Source organism: Bubalus kerabau, chromosome 19, assembly GCF_029407905.1.
Source record: "Bubalus kerabau isolate K-KA32 ecotype Philippines breed swamp buffalo chromosome 19, PCC_UOA_SB_1v2, whole genome shotgun sequence".
NCBI lineage: Eukaryota > Metazoa > Chordata > Mammalia > Artiodactyla > Bovidae > Bubalus > Bubalus kerabau.
Window position 1 is genome coordinate 41,776,676 of NC_073642.1, and position 18,003 is coordinate 41,794,678.

An 18,003-nucleotide genomic window follows, 5' to 3' on the forward strand; every position below is an offset into this window, starting at 1 on the left:
GGTTCATTCAAATTTGTGTCAAATTCTTTCCCTACCCATCACTTCTTCTATCGCAAGATTAATAATATGGTATTGAGGTGTAAAGAAGAATTTGAATTCTGCAACATCCAACCTTTTGTAACTAGAGCAGGAGGATTTTTATAAATAGTCTTTGAACTTAATTAAGCATTAGTTTTGAGAGTGACTACTGTTTGAAAGTGAGAGTCGCTCAGTTGTGTCCGACTCTTTGCAACCACATGGACAATACAGTCCATGGAATTCTCCAGACCACAATACTGGAATGGGTAGCCTTTCTCTTCTCCAGGGGATCTTCCCAACCCAGGGATCGAACCCAGGTCTCCCGCGTTGCATGCAGATTCTTTACCAGCTGAGCCACAAGGGAAAACTGATTTTTACTTCTCTCTTTTTAGAAAGGATATATGTGAACTGGATGGGGGAGTGTATCTGAGTTTACTGTCTGTTCAAAGTCCTTTATTATAGCTTAAGATATAATAAGCTATATCTTATTATAGTCTCTAGTATGTTATAGTCTCCAGCATGTTTTTTAACCTAGAAAAAAGTATTTTATAAGAAGAATTTACATAATAATTTACCTTAACCAGAGTAATAACACTTCTAAAGAATGAATTACTAGGTAAGTGGACATTTTGGTAAATAATTGTGAAAAATACTAAATTGAGGTAAGTATAAGAATTCAGTGTATTAAAATAAAATGTACTCAGACTTCCCTGGCAGTCCAGTGGTTAAGACTCTGTGCTCCCGCTGCAGGGGTCTCGGATTCAATCCCTGCTTGGGGAACTGACAGTCCAGTGTGGCAAAAATAAAACAAAATAAAATGTACTTCAACAGTATCTTAATATTGGGTTCTCTATTGACCATTGATAATTATGTTTTAAAAACATGTGACTCCTTTGCTTTTAACTAGGTGCTCATTTATGACAGATTTGGCCAAGATATCATCTCCCCTTTGCTATCTGTGAAGGAGCTGAGAGACATGGGAATCACTCTGCATCTGTGAGTTTTAACATATTTCTAGAAATGGCATTTGTTTTCAAATACATTGTTAAAAAATATTAGCCACCCTGAAATCAAATTACTAGGGGTGTTTATTAAGAAAATAATGTTAGCTTATAGCACTTGTATATAGAAAACAGCATTTTCCCCTCTTATCTTCTCTTATTAAACCTTTTATTTCCAAAGGAAAAAATAATCCTCAGTCTGAGAATTTTAATTTTCTCTTTTGTGTCTTTTCCTACAGATTGGTTTGCTCTCTTTATGTAAAGGAAAGGAACTGGTTGTCTGAAGGTCTTTTTCAGCTTTGAATTTTTTTATTCCTTTAATTGAAATACACTTTTTATAAGGACATTTCAATAATTGTGATTATTAATAGTAGCAGGAATATCAGCCTTGCTTGATGCTTGTATTTTCTGTCTCTAAATGGGTCCCGTATTTATGTCATATATAGGACTTATTTTTAATGTTTGTAATTGTAGTTTTACCTGTTCTTACTCTTGATCTGTATTGTCACATTATTTTAGGTAAAAGGAAATAGAAAACATATTTTTAATTTCAAAGAATCACCCCCAATTCCTAATTGGATTTACTTTCCTCCCTTTCAAAGATGAGCAGTGATTCAGTTGTAAAAATTTTATGATGTCTGATGACAGGTAGAGCTTTCTGTTTATTATTCTTTGTAGTTACACTAATATTTAGCCTCACTATGTTATTTGGCTGTCAAAGTGGTCATATATGAAAGTAAAATAAATACAGTTATCAAGTAAAACTATAGTTCATTTATTTCAGTGAAGGATAAGAAAAATACACTTTTTTAAAAGAGGAATATCTAAATTGGTATATCTTTAATTTGAAAAACTTAAGTAACTAGGAAATAATGACAGTAAATCTCCAGAGGGACTTTCTATGTTGTCTTCTTAACCACTGAATTTATTTGATTACATTCCTTATGATATGACTGGTAAAGCAAATAAATTGCGTTATTTTGCATACTTAGTCTAATAGAACATTTAGAGAGAACTATATTCTTGAATAGCTACTAATACTTTTATGTACTGAAGGAGTCCAATTTTATGGCATTGTAACCTATTTGCTTTTTGGTTTTTTAGGTCATTTATCAGTTTTCATTCTGTGATATTCTAATATGTTGAATTATAACATGCTCTTATTGGGAATGTGATTTAGATTTCCAATGAGTAACATATCAGAATTTGGTTAAATTCTTTAATTCTTCAGTTTTATATTAAATATTTGTTGTAAATTAATAGACCATTACATTGATGCTAAAAAATCATTTTAGTTTTTAATATTTATGAAATTAGAGTCTATCTTATTAATGCCATGGCATAGTTTAATGGGCACCATTTTTCTGTTGGTTCAATACATTTTGAAATTGATAGCACCTTAGGTTTGATGAAATATAATATTTGACAGATTTTTCCTTTCATTTTTATGTCAGACTTAAAATACGCATCTATTGTTGGTGACTTGTAATGCTTATAACCTGAACTGAAGTTAAGGTTTATGCCATCCTTGAAAATAATGGTGTGTTCTAAGCATTGGTTATTTTTGCTGCCTTACTGTTTAAGGCAGCAAATGAATTTTTATTTTATTTTTTAAATGAAAGGACTAAAGTTTGTAGGGTTTGAGTGATTGTCCCATAATTGTATAGGTAATTAATTGCAGAGTTGTGGACAGATTGCTAGACCACTTATGCTTGGCTGTTTGTCTGCTGAACCATAGTGGCTCAGAAACAGTGACTAACAAAAGCGAAGCCTGAGTACTTTTAAAGAGTAAAAAGATATTCTGCCAGTTGAGAGTTGTGTGTTCTTGCTGCGTACATGTTGCTACTGACGTGAGAACATGAAAAGATTATTAATATATAGCTACTCTGGTAAATTGCTATGCACCCTGTCTGACTGTTCTTCCTTTTTTTTCTGGAGAATGTTTCATCAGTTACTGCAAATAATCTGCAAGTTGGTTTAAGCTGATTTGTAGAAAACAGTACAGGTTTCCAGATCATGAAAAGGTGGTTGTAGCCTTTTAAACAATTGGACAGTCAGTGTAAGGCGACAGCAACCAGTGGCTGCCAGCACATTATAATCCTTTTGATGTTAGCAGCAGCCAGACATATGGAAAGAAGTTACTGACCGTGGACTCACTGGCAGCATGGGCCTCTTTCACTCTCTTCTTCACAGAAGGATGACTGAAATATTTGTATATATAAAAGGATATATGTAGAAGATTGTATATGGGATATTGCTTACAGAAGGATGACTTGAATATTGTAGAAATAGAATATTTCTCTTTTATCCTGATATAAACATGGTAAAATCTTATAGCGGTGAATAAAGACATTTTGTCATTCATTTGCTATTGGGATATTTGAATGACAATACTCCCTGAATTGTAAAAAAAAAAAGCTATCAAGTTGTACAGTCTATGAGATGCTTAGCTGATCTCTTATGCATTTTCATGAAGCAATAAATAGAATGATATATATTGTCTTAAATAAGGAAGCATTCATATATCTTCCATTTAAAAAATATATTTGATTTTATTTATAGCTAAATTTTTCATCGCTTCTAAAGATTCTAAAGACAGTTCCAGCTTTCTGTTTTCCCTCTCTTAGAGAATAGCAGTTTCCTCCCACTTACCTCCTCCCACCATATTTCTATGAAAAATGGGAATAAAATTGATTTTGAATGTGCATTAGTTCTTATTCAGAGGGAATACTGGTTGAAGAGACTCTGACCGTAAGAGGTATTAGAAGTAAAGTGATTGGAGTAGAAGAAATTAAAACTGAGATTAGGATCTTACTAATAAATAATAATAACATTGATACAAGAAGAAAGCTGGGTTAAGTGATTAATTGCAGTAAGAGCTTTTAGAGTACAGGTCACTGTCCTTGAACTGGTAAACTTCTAGTTTGAGAAGTAGTGTTTTTAACTATCTTTTTAGATAAGTGACTAAGAAAAAAGTAAATTTTATATTCTTTACGTCTTAAAGGCTTTTGCACTCTGATCGAGATCCTATTCCAGATGTTCCCGCAGTGTACTTTGTAATGCCAACTGAAGAAAATATTGACAGAATGTGTCAGGTAACATGAGTTCTTATTTTCTTGATTCTTGAAGGTGGAAACATTTTTTTTCAAAAAAATTTTTTAGATGTCCATTGTGAAAAATCAGAAATTTCCTTACCCAATTTCCCACTTTGATTTCTGAGACTATCTATGAATATTCTGTAGACTGAAAGATTTAAAATTTTTTGACTGATTAAGCATTATATTTATTGAGAATAACTCTTGCCTTAAAAAACAGAATACCTAACTCTATTAGCTTTAATATAAGAATAGGAATATAATTCTAAGAATAGGAGGTCCAAGTTGGTACAGCAGCTCTGTTAGACAAAGGTTCAGGCCTCCGGTATCTTTTTGACCTATCCTCTTTAGTTTGTCATTTTCCATTGTCTTGGTTGTTGCTTCACGTATACAAGGTGGTAGCTGCAATTTTAGATATGACATCTATGTGATATAGGCAAGAAGGAGGGAGAAATGGACTATGATAGCCCTGACTGTTGATTTTAATCAAGAAAACTAAGCTTTCCCAGAAACTCCCAGAAGACTTTGGTTTATGTCTCATTGCATAGAATTAACATCAGGGGAGGTCACAAAAGTTAAGCTTTAGATGAGTGTATTGTCACCCCCAAATAAAATATTTTTTCTTTTAGCAAGGGAGAAGGGGAAATAGATACTAGATAGGTACATAATAGTGTCTGCAATAAGTCACAAGCTCTTTGCTTTTTGACTGTTGAATCAAGTTTCTGTTTGTTTGTAAAGGTCACATATTTTGTGTCCTATATAGCTAGTAATGCCCAGCTTTCTTTTATCCTGCATAAACTCTGGTTATGCCAATTTTTGAAGAAGTACAGTTTATCAGTCCTTTCCTCTTTCCATGTTTTTAACAGCTTTATTGAAATATAATTCACATACCATACAATTAACCCTGTTTTAAAAAAAAACAAAACAGCAAGGCGGATTTTATTTGAGCCTCTGGCATTAGTGCAGAACTGAGCTCAACTCCAAATACAGCAAAGACAGTTGGGGATTGATAGCCGATGGGCAGAGTGAGGGGCTCTATGGATGGGAAATTACTAAGGGGAATAATCTATTATTGAACATTTTCATCACCTTAGCTATTACATCCCCAACCCTGAACCCCCAACCCTAAGGTACTGTTTGTTTCTGTACATTTGTCCATTCTGCATATTATGAATAGAATCATGTATATTGCTTGTTGTATCTGGCTTCTTCCTCTTGGTGGAATGTTTTCAAGATTCATCTATACTGTAGTTGTATCAGTACTTCTTTCCTTTTTATTGCTGAATAATATTCAGTTGTTTGGATAGACCGGATTTTAACCATTTATCATCTGGGTTGCTTCCACCTTGTGGCTGTTATAAGTAATGCTTCTGTAAGCATTTGTGTACAAGTTTCTGTTTTCATTTCTCCTGTGTCTGTGAACACCTAGGAATGAACTGCTGCATCAAATGATAACACCACAGTTAACCTTTTGAGGAATTGCCAGACTATTTTCCAAAGGGGTTGCATCACTTTTTATTCCATCCAGCAGTGTTTGAGGGTTCCAGTTTTCTCCAGACCCTTGCCAGCAATTTTTATTATTTGACATTTGATTGTAGCCATTCTAGTGAGTGTAAAATGGTATCTCACTGTGGTTTTGATTTGCATTTCCCTGATGATTTATATTAAATATCTTTGCATGTGTTTATTGACAGTTTATATCTTTAGAAAAATGTCTATTCATGGTCCTTATCCAGTTTTTAATTGGGTTTTTTTTATTATTGAGTTGTTAAAGTACTTTATATATTTTGAATACTAGACCTTTATCAAGTATATTATTTGCAGATATTTTCTCCCATCCTGTGGGTTTTCCTTTCACTTTCTTAGTATCCTCTGGAGCATTAAAAAGTTTTACTTTGGCTTTAAACTTAATTTTAAGTTTATTTGTTCCTAAGTTGTTTGTCCAATGGTGTCATATTTAAGAAACAATTGCCAAGGCTCTGTTTTCTTGGAAGATTTTTATTGTTTTGACTCTTGTATTTAAGTCTTTGATACTTCTTGAGTTAGTTTTTATATATACTGTAAGATAGTTGTCCAACTTCATTCTTTTGCCTGTAATTACCCAGTTTTCCCAGCTTCATTTTTGAAGAGATTATTCTTTCCCCAATGAACAGTCTTGGCAGCTTTGTCAGAAATTAATTAACAATAAATAAATTGATTTATTTCTGGACTCTTGGTTCTTTTTCATTGATCTCTGTGTCTGTCCTTATGCCAGTACCACTCGGTCTTTAGTCAGACTTTGTAGCAGGTTTTGAAATTGGGAAGTTAAGTCTTCCAACTTTGTTTTCAAGATTGTTTTGGCTTTTCTGAGTCCTTTGAATTTTCATGGTAATTTTAGGATTAGCTTGTCAATTTCTATAAAGAAACCAGCCTGGATTCTGATAGGGATCTCACTGACTCTGTAGATCATTTGGAGAGTATTGCCATCTTAACAGTATTAAATGTTCTGATCCATGAGCATGGATATCTTTCCATTTACTTAGATCTTTTAATAATGCTTAGTAGTGTGCAGAATGTAAGTGTTCACTTCTTTTGCTAAATTTATTCCTTTGTATTTTTTAATACTATTGTAAATGGAATTTTCTTTCTTTGGCTGTGTCAGGTCTTAGTTGAGGCATGCAAGATCTTCGTTGCATCATGGGGGTCTTTTGTTGCGATGCACAGACTCTCTAGTTGTGGCATGTGGGCTGCAGAGAACTCAGGCTTCAGTAATTGTGGCACTCAGGCTTAGTTGCTCTGCAGCATGTGGGATCTTAGTTCCCTGACCAGGGATCGAACCCACATCCCCTGCATTGCATTGCAAGGTGGATTCTTAACTACTGGACCACCAAGAAGTCCTGGAATTGTTTTCTTAATTTCATTTTTAGGATTGCTCACTGCAAGTGTATAGATACCTAGTTGACTTTTATGTATTGATCTTGTATGCTGCTTTGTTATTCAACTTCTTTTGAAATGTCTCCATCATTCTTTGATCATTTCTTTACTTTCTGACATAATAGAATATACCAGTCTCATTTTATACTTCTCTGTCCCAGCCCAAGAATCAACCATTTGTTGGTTGCTTTTTGTGGAAAATGGTATTTAGAAATTGGTGTTTGCCTGGAGAAGGAAATGGCAACCCACTCCAGTATTCTTGCCTGAAAAAGTCCATGGACAGAGAGGAGGCTGGCAGGCTGCAGTCCATGGGGTTACATGACTGAGCACACATGCATGAGGGTGGAGGGAGATGGGTTGATAGCAATAAACCGATAGAACTTTAAAAAAAAAAAAAAGAAACTGGTGTGATGATATCATTGCTGCTAGAATGTCATAGTTCTTAAGCCCTATCAATGGAAAGAGCTAAAAAAATATGTGTATCTATATTTAATGCTTTATATCTTCCTACTTTTCTCTCTAGATAGATAGACAGACAGACAGCCTTCATAATTCAGTTCAGAAGTACAGGATTCATTCTAGCTTTCCCTTTCTCCCTTTATAAATTGATCATTTCTTTCTCTGACAGTAAGAAACATGGCTCGCAATATCCTCAGTATAATTACTTATTTATCCATTCTCTCAATTCTCAGTTTTAAACCAATCTCCAGTCTTCGTTGAAATGCTGCTCTGCTCAGCTACCTCCCACACACAGGCACCAGACTCTTTGCTTTTCATATTTCAGCATTTTCAAAAATCATATGTATCTTAAAATTGATGATGTGTTTTAGAATTTTATTGGCAGCATTAATTCTTCCTTAGTGCTATGGAAAACAGTGGTGCCTGTTAAAATTGACAATATATTAGATTTGAAACCATATACATATTTAAATATGAGTTTAAGGAGATAAGTAAATTTGATTTCAGAACTGACATAACTATAAATGATGTTATTTTTGGATGATCACGAAGGAATACTTCTAGAATTGGTCGTTAGAATGATAACATTTCTGTGTACAATCATCACATGACTAGAACAGTAGAAGGTAGTGTCTGCCACGTATAATAAGCATTTAAACTATGTAAGAAGGCAGGAATCCTGGAGTAGGTAGCCATTCCCTTCTCCAAGGACTATTCCCAACCCAGGGATCCCGAACCCAGGTCTCCTGCATTACAGACAGATTCTTTACCATCTGAGCCACCAGGCAAACCTTTTAAGAAGAACATAGGTACGCTGTGTGAAAGCAGTTTTGTGCACTATTTTAATGAATCGGATTTTATTGATAATATAACTTTAATCATTAAAATATGTTTCAGTTATATCTGGTAAGCAAGTAACCAGCACCGCTTTATAAATTTGTTTTCCTGGGATACTTTTTTTCTATCCTTTGTATAACCTGTCTTTTGAACATGTATATTATCCTCAGAAACCTTGCTCGTATTGCAGCTAAAAGATTTTTAATTTGTCATCATCCTTTATACTATCCTGTAAGAATGAAGTATTCATTGTATTCATAGGATCTTCGAAATCAACTCTATGAATCATATTATTTAAATTTTATTTCTGCTATTTCAAGAAGTAAACTGGAAGATATTGCAAATGCAGCATTAGCGGCTAGTGCAGTAACACAAGTAGCCAAGGTAAGATTTTGGTTGGCTGACATTTTGTTAATGTAAATTTAAGTAATAATCTGAAAGCTATAGATCAGCATAGGCGTCTCATTACAAAAGATCAGAGCAACCTAAGAAATAGACTCAAAATACTTCTCGAAAGAGTTTTGATAATGTAAATTATCTTCAACTTGAACTAGGCAAAATAAACCAAACTAAAGGAACTTATTAATTGATTAATTTGAAAGACAAAAATAAAAAGCTGAATCATTTTTTGTTTTAGGCTGGGATTTTTATAATCTTTTTAGCTCAGCTTAGAAACAGTTTGACAGTTGTGTTGTCATAAGTTATACTCAGACTGTTTTGACACTGTTTTATATATAATCACTGTGTTGCTGTTGTTGTATAGTCACTGTTATGTCCAACTCTTTGCAATGCCATGGACTGTTGTCCGCGAGGCTCCTCAGTCTGCGGGATTTCCCAGGCAAGAATACTGGAGTGGGTTACCATTTCCTTCCAGGAGATCTTCCCAACCCAGGGAATGAACCTGTGTCTCCTGCTTTGGCAGGCAGATTTTTTACCACTGAGCCACACTATAGTCACCATACTATCTTCACATATTTTTTTAGTTAGGAGAGAGTATCCAAGGAGGCTAAATTGCATGTTATAAGAAAGAAAGAATTCACAACAGGCCAGCAATTCTATATCATAGTGATTTTTTGTCATGTTCAGCTCAATTGTAAATAAATCTATATATTCTTGGTTTACCCCTGGTTTTGTTTTGTTTTGTTTTTTGGTTGTAGCCCTGTTTTGCCCTTTTGTTTCTTGAATTTGGACAAGGTATAGCTGAAAATTCTGCAAAATGATGTCGGGCAAATAAAAGACTAAAGAACCATGCTTTTAATTCCCATTCTTTAACAGATTTTTCATTCTTAGTCCACTACTACTTCTGATTAGTTCTTGAAGCTTATGTCTTATTATTCTTTCTGTTCTAAAATTTATCGTTAGTGTCACATGAAATGATAGGTACAGTCTTTTATTTAACTATATTTAACATATCTCAAATAGTTTTCTTAGTTTTTCTCCTGATTTGTACTTCTGTAAATACAGATCACAATGTAAAACCAGTTACTATGACTTTCTTAGGAAAGTGTGATTAAAATGAATATAAAAGTTAAAATTGTTTCTCTTCAAATTGATATCTATTCCTATCCCCACCACAATTTTTTAAAAAATTTTATATATTAAATTCTACTTTCTGAAAATGCTACTGTCCTTGAAAATTTATTGCCTAGTCTTGTTTTCTTAATTGTTTTTTAATGCTAACTTCTCATTTTTGCCCAGTTAGGCAATCTGTAAATGGTATAATTTTTAGTTATTGAATATAATTAAAATTTTTTTAATTTTACCATTGGTAGATTAAATCAAAGTAAATGTGTATTCAATATTATAAAATTGATTTGAAAACCTTTTCTTTTGTTTCTAGGTTTTTGATCAGTATCTCAATTTTATTACTTTGGAAGATGACATGTTTGTATTATGTAATCAGAATAAGGAGCTTGTTTCATATCGTGGTATGTAAAAATAAGAATATTGTAATTCATTGTTAACAAAATGAACAGTGTACTGTAAAAGAAAAAAACAGTGAACATGTTTAGTGCACTCCAAAACCAGCTTTGTTTACAGCACGTAAAGAAAAACAAGTCTCAGACTGAATTCTGTCACACATAAACAACATTTACTAAATCTGTTTAGTAAAGCTCAGTGAAGCACAAATTATCTTACATTTTAGGTACCCCACAGCAACTTGCATGAATATTTCACTCATGGCAAGTAAGATAGTATTTTAGTAGTAGGATTCAGTTAATCTTTTAGTACTTTGATCTCTGAAAAAGAACAAGTTTACTTTGCTTCTCTGTGCAATAGCTTTCAAGTCTGTAAAACTATCTACCTCAGAGTTTTTGTGGGAGTTAAATGCATTCTTGTATGTTAAATGCCTGGAAAAGTTACTGACATTATTCTAAGTGCTCAGTAAAGGTTGATTATATTGTCAAGGTCAGACAACAGAGAGTCAGCAGCTACTAAAGTCCTATTATGGAATGATGTATAAGTACCATTTTCAAGTAGAGGTTGTTGTGCTATGCTGTGCATAGTTGCTCAGTCATGTCTGACTCTTTGCGACCCCGTGGACTGAAGCCCGCCAGGCTCCTCTATCCATGGGAATTCTCTAGGCAAGAATTCTGGAGTGGGTTGCCATGCCCTCCTCCAGGGGATCTTCCCAACCCAGGGATCGAATCCAGGTCTCGCCTGCATTACAGGCAAATTCTTTACCATCTGAGCCACCAGGGAAGCCCTGTTCATGCAGTAGTAGGATTGAGTACTGGTATTTGATCAAATGCTATCTAATCCTCTCTGAAGTTTGTATTCCCAATTTTGATAAACTGACCATTTCTTAGATGTAGATTAAAATTAACACATGCACACACATACACACACAACATCCATACCACATTTTATTGTGTGTTGATTTTTTTTCTTTGTAAAAACACTTACTGCGAGATCTACCTTCTTAACATTTGTTAAGTATACAATACAGTATTGTTGACTTTGGTACAGTGTTATATGGCAACTCTCTAGAACTTATTCATCTTGCTTTGTGCCCGTTGATTAGTTGTGTCAGACATTTTAAGGACAGTTACAGCATATAGAGGATGTGATTAGCCAATTCATTGAAATCATTAATTTGGTACTTAAGGATTGAGATGTTTGGGGATGACTAGCGTTTAAGTGGTACTAACACAGGGAGTATGTCCCTCCCATGGTGGCATTTGGAAATGTGTAAGGACAGTTTTGATTGTCACAATTACTACTAGCATTTAGTGAGCAGGGACTTGGATTGCTAGGTGTTCTGCAGTGTTTCAGCCATACTCACACAGAAAATTGTTCTGCTCAAAATGCCATTTGTATCCTATTGTATAACAGGGAACCAGGTGGTAAACTCCAAAGAGAAGAGAACATGAATCTTTTGGTTTTACCTCGCTCCATACCATACCTTCTTGTTGAAATTAAGCAACATCTCCAAATGGGTGTAAATATTTGCTGAATTGTCCATGTAAGAGATTTTAGACAGTACTGTAGTTATTTATAGACATCTATTTACGTTTTACTGACCTTTAACTTAATTAACTACTCAAGTTGCTAAGTTTAAAACTAGTTTCCCTTCAACCTTTAAGCTAGAATTGTAAATATTGTTACAAAATTTACAAATATGGCTTTGTGAAAACAAGGACCTTTTCTTAATTCTTTGATCAGTTGGCTCAGGTTGAACCGACTAAATTCTAGTCGCATTTAACAGACTTAGTCAACAAACTTAATTTGTTACATTCCTTTAAACACTTTAAATTGCATTTGTAAATTCAGCATATTAAATTTTAAATATTTTTTAATTGATGTATAGTCGATTTACAATATTATGTGTTACAGGTGTATAATATAATGCCTCACAATTTTTAAAGATTATATTCCATTTATAGTTTGTATAAAATATTGGCTATATTCCCTGTGTTGTATAGTATATCCTCGTAGCTTATTTTATCTTGACTTATAATAATTTGTACCTCTTAATCCCTAACCCTAGGTTCCCCCCTTCCCTCTCCCCGCTGGTAACCACTTGTTTGCTATCTGTAGCTGTGAGTCTGCTTCTTTTTTGTTATATAACTAGTTTGTTGTGTTTTTTAGATTTCACATGTGAGTGATGTCATGCAGTATTTGTCTTTCTGTCTGACTTATTTCATTTAGCATAGTACCCTCCAGGTCTATCTGTGTTGCTGCAAATAGCAAAATTTCATGATTTTTTTAATGGATGAGTAGTTTTAAGTTCTTCAGATACCAGACCAGACAACTTTATAAATCTAACAAACAAAATCTGCCCAAATATTTAAATAATTATTTAAAATAGTAAAATTTATAGTGAGTCTAAATTCATTAAACATTCATGCTTATAAATGTATTCTTATATCTGTCAACTTAAAAAATCACATATGAAAGTATTACTGAATTTAAAGTATAAATTTATTAATTTTAAAGTATAATCACATGGTTAATTGTTCAGATTCTCAGTAGTATGATTATAATGGTAGTAATAGATCATTCTATACGCTCTCTACAATATAAGCTCATGTACTCCTCAGAATAACTTAATGAAGTTGTATATTAATATTATTTCTATTTTCTAGATGAAAAAAACTGAGGCATAGATATGAAGAAGCTTAATAAGGAAATGGCAAAACCAGGTTACTACACCCAGGCAATCACTCAGAATTAGTGCTCTTTCTTAATCATTATGTAGTTATGTGCCAAATCCTCTGAAACATTACAGGTGCTTTAAGTAGTTATTTTAAACAGATTGTTCCTAACATAAATCAAGTATATTGATACCATGGATTGAGTCTATATCAGCTGTTTTTTTGTGGATTAGGAATTTATTCAACAAAGGATGCAGCGTTACCACCTCAGTTAGACTTAGGCTAACGTCTCAGACAAACCAAGTAGCTGTCGACAGTGAGTTGAACTTAGTGATGGACAGTGCTTTGACTGTTGAGGTCAGTTGTTTCAGAGGTGTGAGACTAGGGTATAAGACCTGAAGGCTGGAGGTTTCCTACCAATTTTTACCTGAACCAGTGATTAATTTTAAGAGTTTAGTAAAAATAAGGGATAAAATCCTGGTCACTTTTCTCTCCTTTCCCTGTGTTGTTTTAGCCATTAACAGACCAGGTGTCAGAAATAGAAACTGTTGTGGCCACTATAGTTGCCAACCTCTTTTGCTTTTCAAGGCACACTGGGTTGGTGTGCCTTGAGTTTATATAATTCACATTATGCCATTTCTGTCATCTGATTTGAATGGATGGCAGCCTGCAATACTTAATAACAGCATGTTTCCTCATCTGAATTATAAAGTCTTTTTTAATTTTTATGTTCTCTGCATGTACCATACTTTCTTTGAATGCTTTGATATGTCCAATTGGATTAATATTTCCTCTCATGCTGATCACAGGTCATACTAAATTTTATATTTGTTTTCACATTCAGGTTGCTGGGAACCTAAAAATAGTATATAAATAATAGTTTAGTCCACTCAGTCATTTGACGAATAATTACTGAGCATCTACTTGTCAGACATTGGGCCTGCAAACTCAGAGAGTGGGGAAGATATATAAGGCAAGGTCTTTGACTGTCAAGGAAAGTCTTCACAGTGATGTTTCATAAAGTGTAGCCACAGCAAACTGTTTTTCAGATGTGGAAACCATGATGTAGTAAAGTAGTCAGGACAGCAAAGTCTCTGGTTGTCTAGCTAGTGAGTAGTCTTGCCATCTCTTCCTTTATTCTTCCCTCCTGGCTGCTGCTGCTGCTGCTAAGTCGCTTCAGTCGTGTCCGACTCTGTGCGACCCCATAGACATCAGCCCACCAGGCTCTCCTGTCCCTGGGATTCTCCAGGCAAGAACACTGGAGTCGGTTGCCATTTCCTTCTCCATCCCTCCTGGCTAGGGACCGTTATTCTATCCTTTTAAAAACATTTGAAATGTTGGCTGTTAAAGTTCCAAGACAGAAATGGGACAAAAAAGAAAAAATGTGTAGTCCCAGGAATCCTGAGGTGTTTGTCACAATTGCAGATTTCCTAGAATTATCCCACATCTATCCAATTGAATCCCTGAAGGTAAGGACTTAAGAATCTTTAATTGCTTCCAAAGAAACTTCTTTCTCTTCTCTCATATTCTTTGAGTGATTCTTACACTCGCTAAAGTTTGAGAACCACTTAAGTACAGTAGTACATCAGAAAAGAAATTCATACAATTTGTTACAAGACAAAGAAAATATATGTGATGTTGATCTTGCCGTAATTGATTTGCATTGGCCTTTTCTAGTAGTATTAGATAATAAAATCTGTAGTTTCTTGAGGTCATCTAACATTTATGAATAAAATTAAGGAATACAATATTTATTTTCCTGTTTTCTCTGGCAAAAATTTTGTGTAATATATGTGGTAGGTTTTTCTTTTTTCTTATTAGTACTCTAATACGATACTATTAGAATACTAATTAGATACTATTAGATACTAATGAGATACTAATGAGATACTTATTAGATACTTATTAGTATTAGATATTAGTGTTAGATACTATTAGATACTAATAAAAAAATACAATACCACTTATTACTACTACTGATATTGAGGGGGTTTTTTTGAGGTATTATAATTTTTAGTGGATATTTGTTCACTTAAAATTTAAAACAAAAAAGGTTTTACTTGTTTGAAGATTGCAAAGATTGTAAAACTGCCTACTGATATGTGCTTAGTAATAATCTTAAGAGTTTAGTAAAAATAAGGGATAAATTCCCAACTTTTTTCTCTTTTACCTTTGTCGTTTTAGCCATTAACAGACCAGATATCACAGACACGGAAATGGAAACTGTTATGGACACTATTGTTGACAGCCTCTTTTGTTTTTTTGTTACACTGGGTAAGTTTTCAAATCTTTCTTTCTCCAAAGTAAACAAATTATTTAACAACTCGTTTTAACCTGTTTCACTGTAATGTGATCCCTTATGATCTGTCTGGATCTGTATAGGCCCTCTCCAGAGTTGGGATAAAACATACATTCCATGCTTTATTAAAACCACAATTCTTTTAATAATTTGATGTCGATCAAATTATTAAAAGAACTTAGCAGCTCTCCTGAGTTGTTGCCTTAATACATCTTTGGTAATTGTGACTTTCTGATACATTGTTTGGTTTGCTGGTGGCTTCACCTGTGTGCCTGTTAGTTTTCTTTTAATATATCATTTTGAAAAATTTCAGATACTCTTCTGATTAGAGAGATACATGCCTTTTAACCATTAAAGCAAATTCCCAAGGCTCCAGAAAACGCTGAATTTATATAACCTACTAATCTGATATATTCTTGACTTTAAACATTTCTTTGGAATATCTAAAGTTACTTATAACTACACTGTGTTTGATATCTACTATATGACTTTATTCTTCACTAATAATGGATCTGAATATTGCTTACATGTGAAATCTAGAAAAATGGTACAGATTAACTTATTTGCAAAGCAGAAATAAGAGTCACAGATGTAGAGAATAAGTTTATGCTTACCAAGATAGGGGAAAGGGGGTGAGTTGGGAGATTGAGATTGACATATATAAACATACACACACATACACATACACACACTATGTATAAAATACATAACTAATGAGAACCTAATGTATAGCACAGTGAACTCTACTTAATGACCTGTGGTGACCTAAATGGGAAAGAAATCTAAAAAAAGAGTAGCTATATGTGCATATATCTGATTCACTTTGCTGTACAGCAGAAACTAACACAACACTGTAAAGCAACTATACTCCAACAAAAAGAAAAAAAAAAATGGATCTTTATAGAAACCTTCTAATGGCAATTTTAATTCTAATTTTGCAGACACTGAAAACCTTTCAGTTAAAATGATTCTCGCACTAGGTTAATAAAATTTGTCTCCATTTCATAAATGAGAAAATTGAGAGATAGTTGCATAACATACAGACAAAAGTTTGACAAGAATTTGCATACAGATTTTGGGGCTCCTCCTTTTTGTGATTTTTTTACCTTTAATTTCCAGCCCTGAACTCCAGGCTTTGGTTCCCCAGCTCAGTGAGTTTTCTGTTTTCCACTTGAGCTCTTTCTCCTGTGTGCCATGTAAACTGAAAAGTACCCTCAGGAGGAAAGCTGGTTAAAAGTTTCTCTTGGTTTTTAAGCATTTTTCTTTAAAGAGTTTTACCCTCCTCCGCTTTCTACTTGCCTTCGATTGTTCTCAGTACCTTCAAATGGGATTGTTGTTGGCTTTTGTTTTTTAAAGAACACACATGCATACCACTTTTTGTCATTAAACAGACATAGTTAATCTTTCTGTTTTTGCTGTCACACATATTTTCCAGAATATCACTGATTGCTAGAGTTATTGTGGACATTAAGATTATTTTCAGTTGATGATAACTATTTTCAAAGTGAGGATAGATTGAAATAGAAGTATGCAGGTCACTGAAATGTTAGAGCCACATTTATTATGTAGAGTATTAGAAAGTGATCTTTCTCAAAGGAAAAATTGAAATTACTGCCAACCTGACATAGAAGATATCAATAATAAATTAAGTGAAAAAAAGTCAATATAAGGACAGTATATAAAATATTCTACATACATGTCACACACACATACTTATTTTATAAATATGTAGACTATAACCTGAAAGCATTCCTATCTAATTCTTAATGGAGAGTATTTTGGAATGCTGGAATCAAGAGGATTAACTTTATCTATTTCTAATATTGAATTTTCTTAGGACAGACATAAAAATAGCTTGCCATCAGAAGAAAGCAAAGTTTTTGAAAAATGTACTAGTATCTCATGTTTTTACTTTCACAATTGGCTGAGCATTCTTTGTATAGAATCTAAAATGCAAAAAATTTCAGCATATAAATATTACAATGTTCTTTGTTTTATGAGATTTTGCAATTTGATTTTTTTGGTCATTTTAGGATTTCAGCCTTCTGTAAAACTTGGAATAATAGAAATTAAGAAGTCTAAAATGAGTTGGTTTGATAATAAATTGAGGCCAACTTTTAGAAGCATTTTATTAATACATTATGCAAAGTGTGTTTTCTACTGTCTTTTTAATTAGTATTTTTTAAAAAGACTAATTTGTAATACAAAAAAATAACAACCAAACCATTAAACTCTTTTCAGTCAAGTATTAAAGTGAACCCAGTGGGTAGAGAATAAATTTTTTTGAAACTGCCTATAGGGTATCAAAGTGCTGATTTAGTTAGTCCATTGAAAAGACAGGGTCACACTGATTGGCCCCTACAATATAAAGGTCATCTTTTTCTGACTCCCTGATGTTGTCTTCATTATGGGAAAGTCCATTTCCTCTCAAAATTATAAATCCGTACATGTGTATAGCCTTTTACACATCTTTTATATATTATTTGATGCCAATGTATTTTATAAGTATTATAATTAAGAGCTGAAATCATTGCTAACATCTATTATTAAAATAGGTGCTGTCCCTATAATCAGATGTTCAAGAGGAACAGCAGCAGAAATGGTAGCAGTGGTGAGTTCATGCAAATACCCATTGGAGATAAATAATACTGTGTCAATTGTTTCCCTTACGTCCTCAAGTGTTTTTGTTAATATTAAGTATGTATACTAGTTATGGGTTCTGTATTAAGTGCCAAAGGCAACTGTTGTTTTGTTTTGTTTTTTTAGTAACATTGGGATTCCAC

At 33.5% G+C, this 18,003-nt stretch overlaps 1 protein-coding gene across 2 annotated transcripts in view; it reads left to right on the top strand.

The window, feature by feature from the left end:
• SCFD1 (sec1 family domain containing 1) overlaps window positions 1-18,003 on the top strand; it is a 112,210-nt gene that overhangs the window by 8,977 nt on the left and 85,230 nt on the right. For both annotated transcript variants that reach the window (XM_055555654.1, XM_055555655.1), the window contains exons 3-8: window positions 926-1,014; window positions 4,024-4,114; window positions 8,585-8,707; window positions 10,164-10,251; window positions 15,106-15,195; window positions 17,776-17,831. In XM_055555654.1, the coding sequence (XP_055411629.1) occupies window positions 926-1,014; window positions 4,024-4,114; window positions 8,585-8,707; window positions 10,164-10,251; window positions 15,106-15,195; window positions 17,776-17,831 (537 nt within the window). The remainder of the gene's footprint in view (window positions 1-925; window positions 1,015-4,023; window positions 4,115-8,584; window positions 8,708-10,163; window positions 10,252-15,105; window positions 15,196-17,775; window positions 17,832-18,003) is intronic.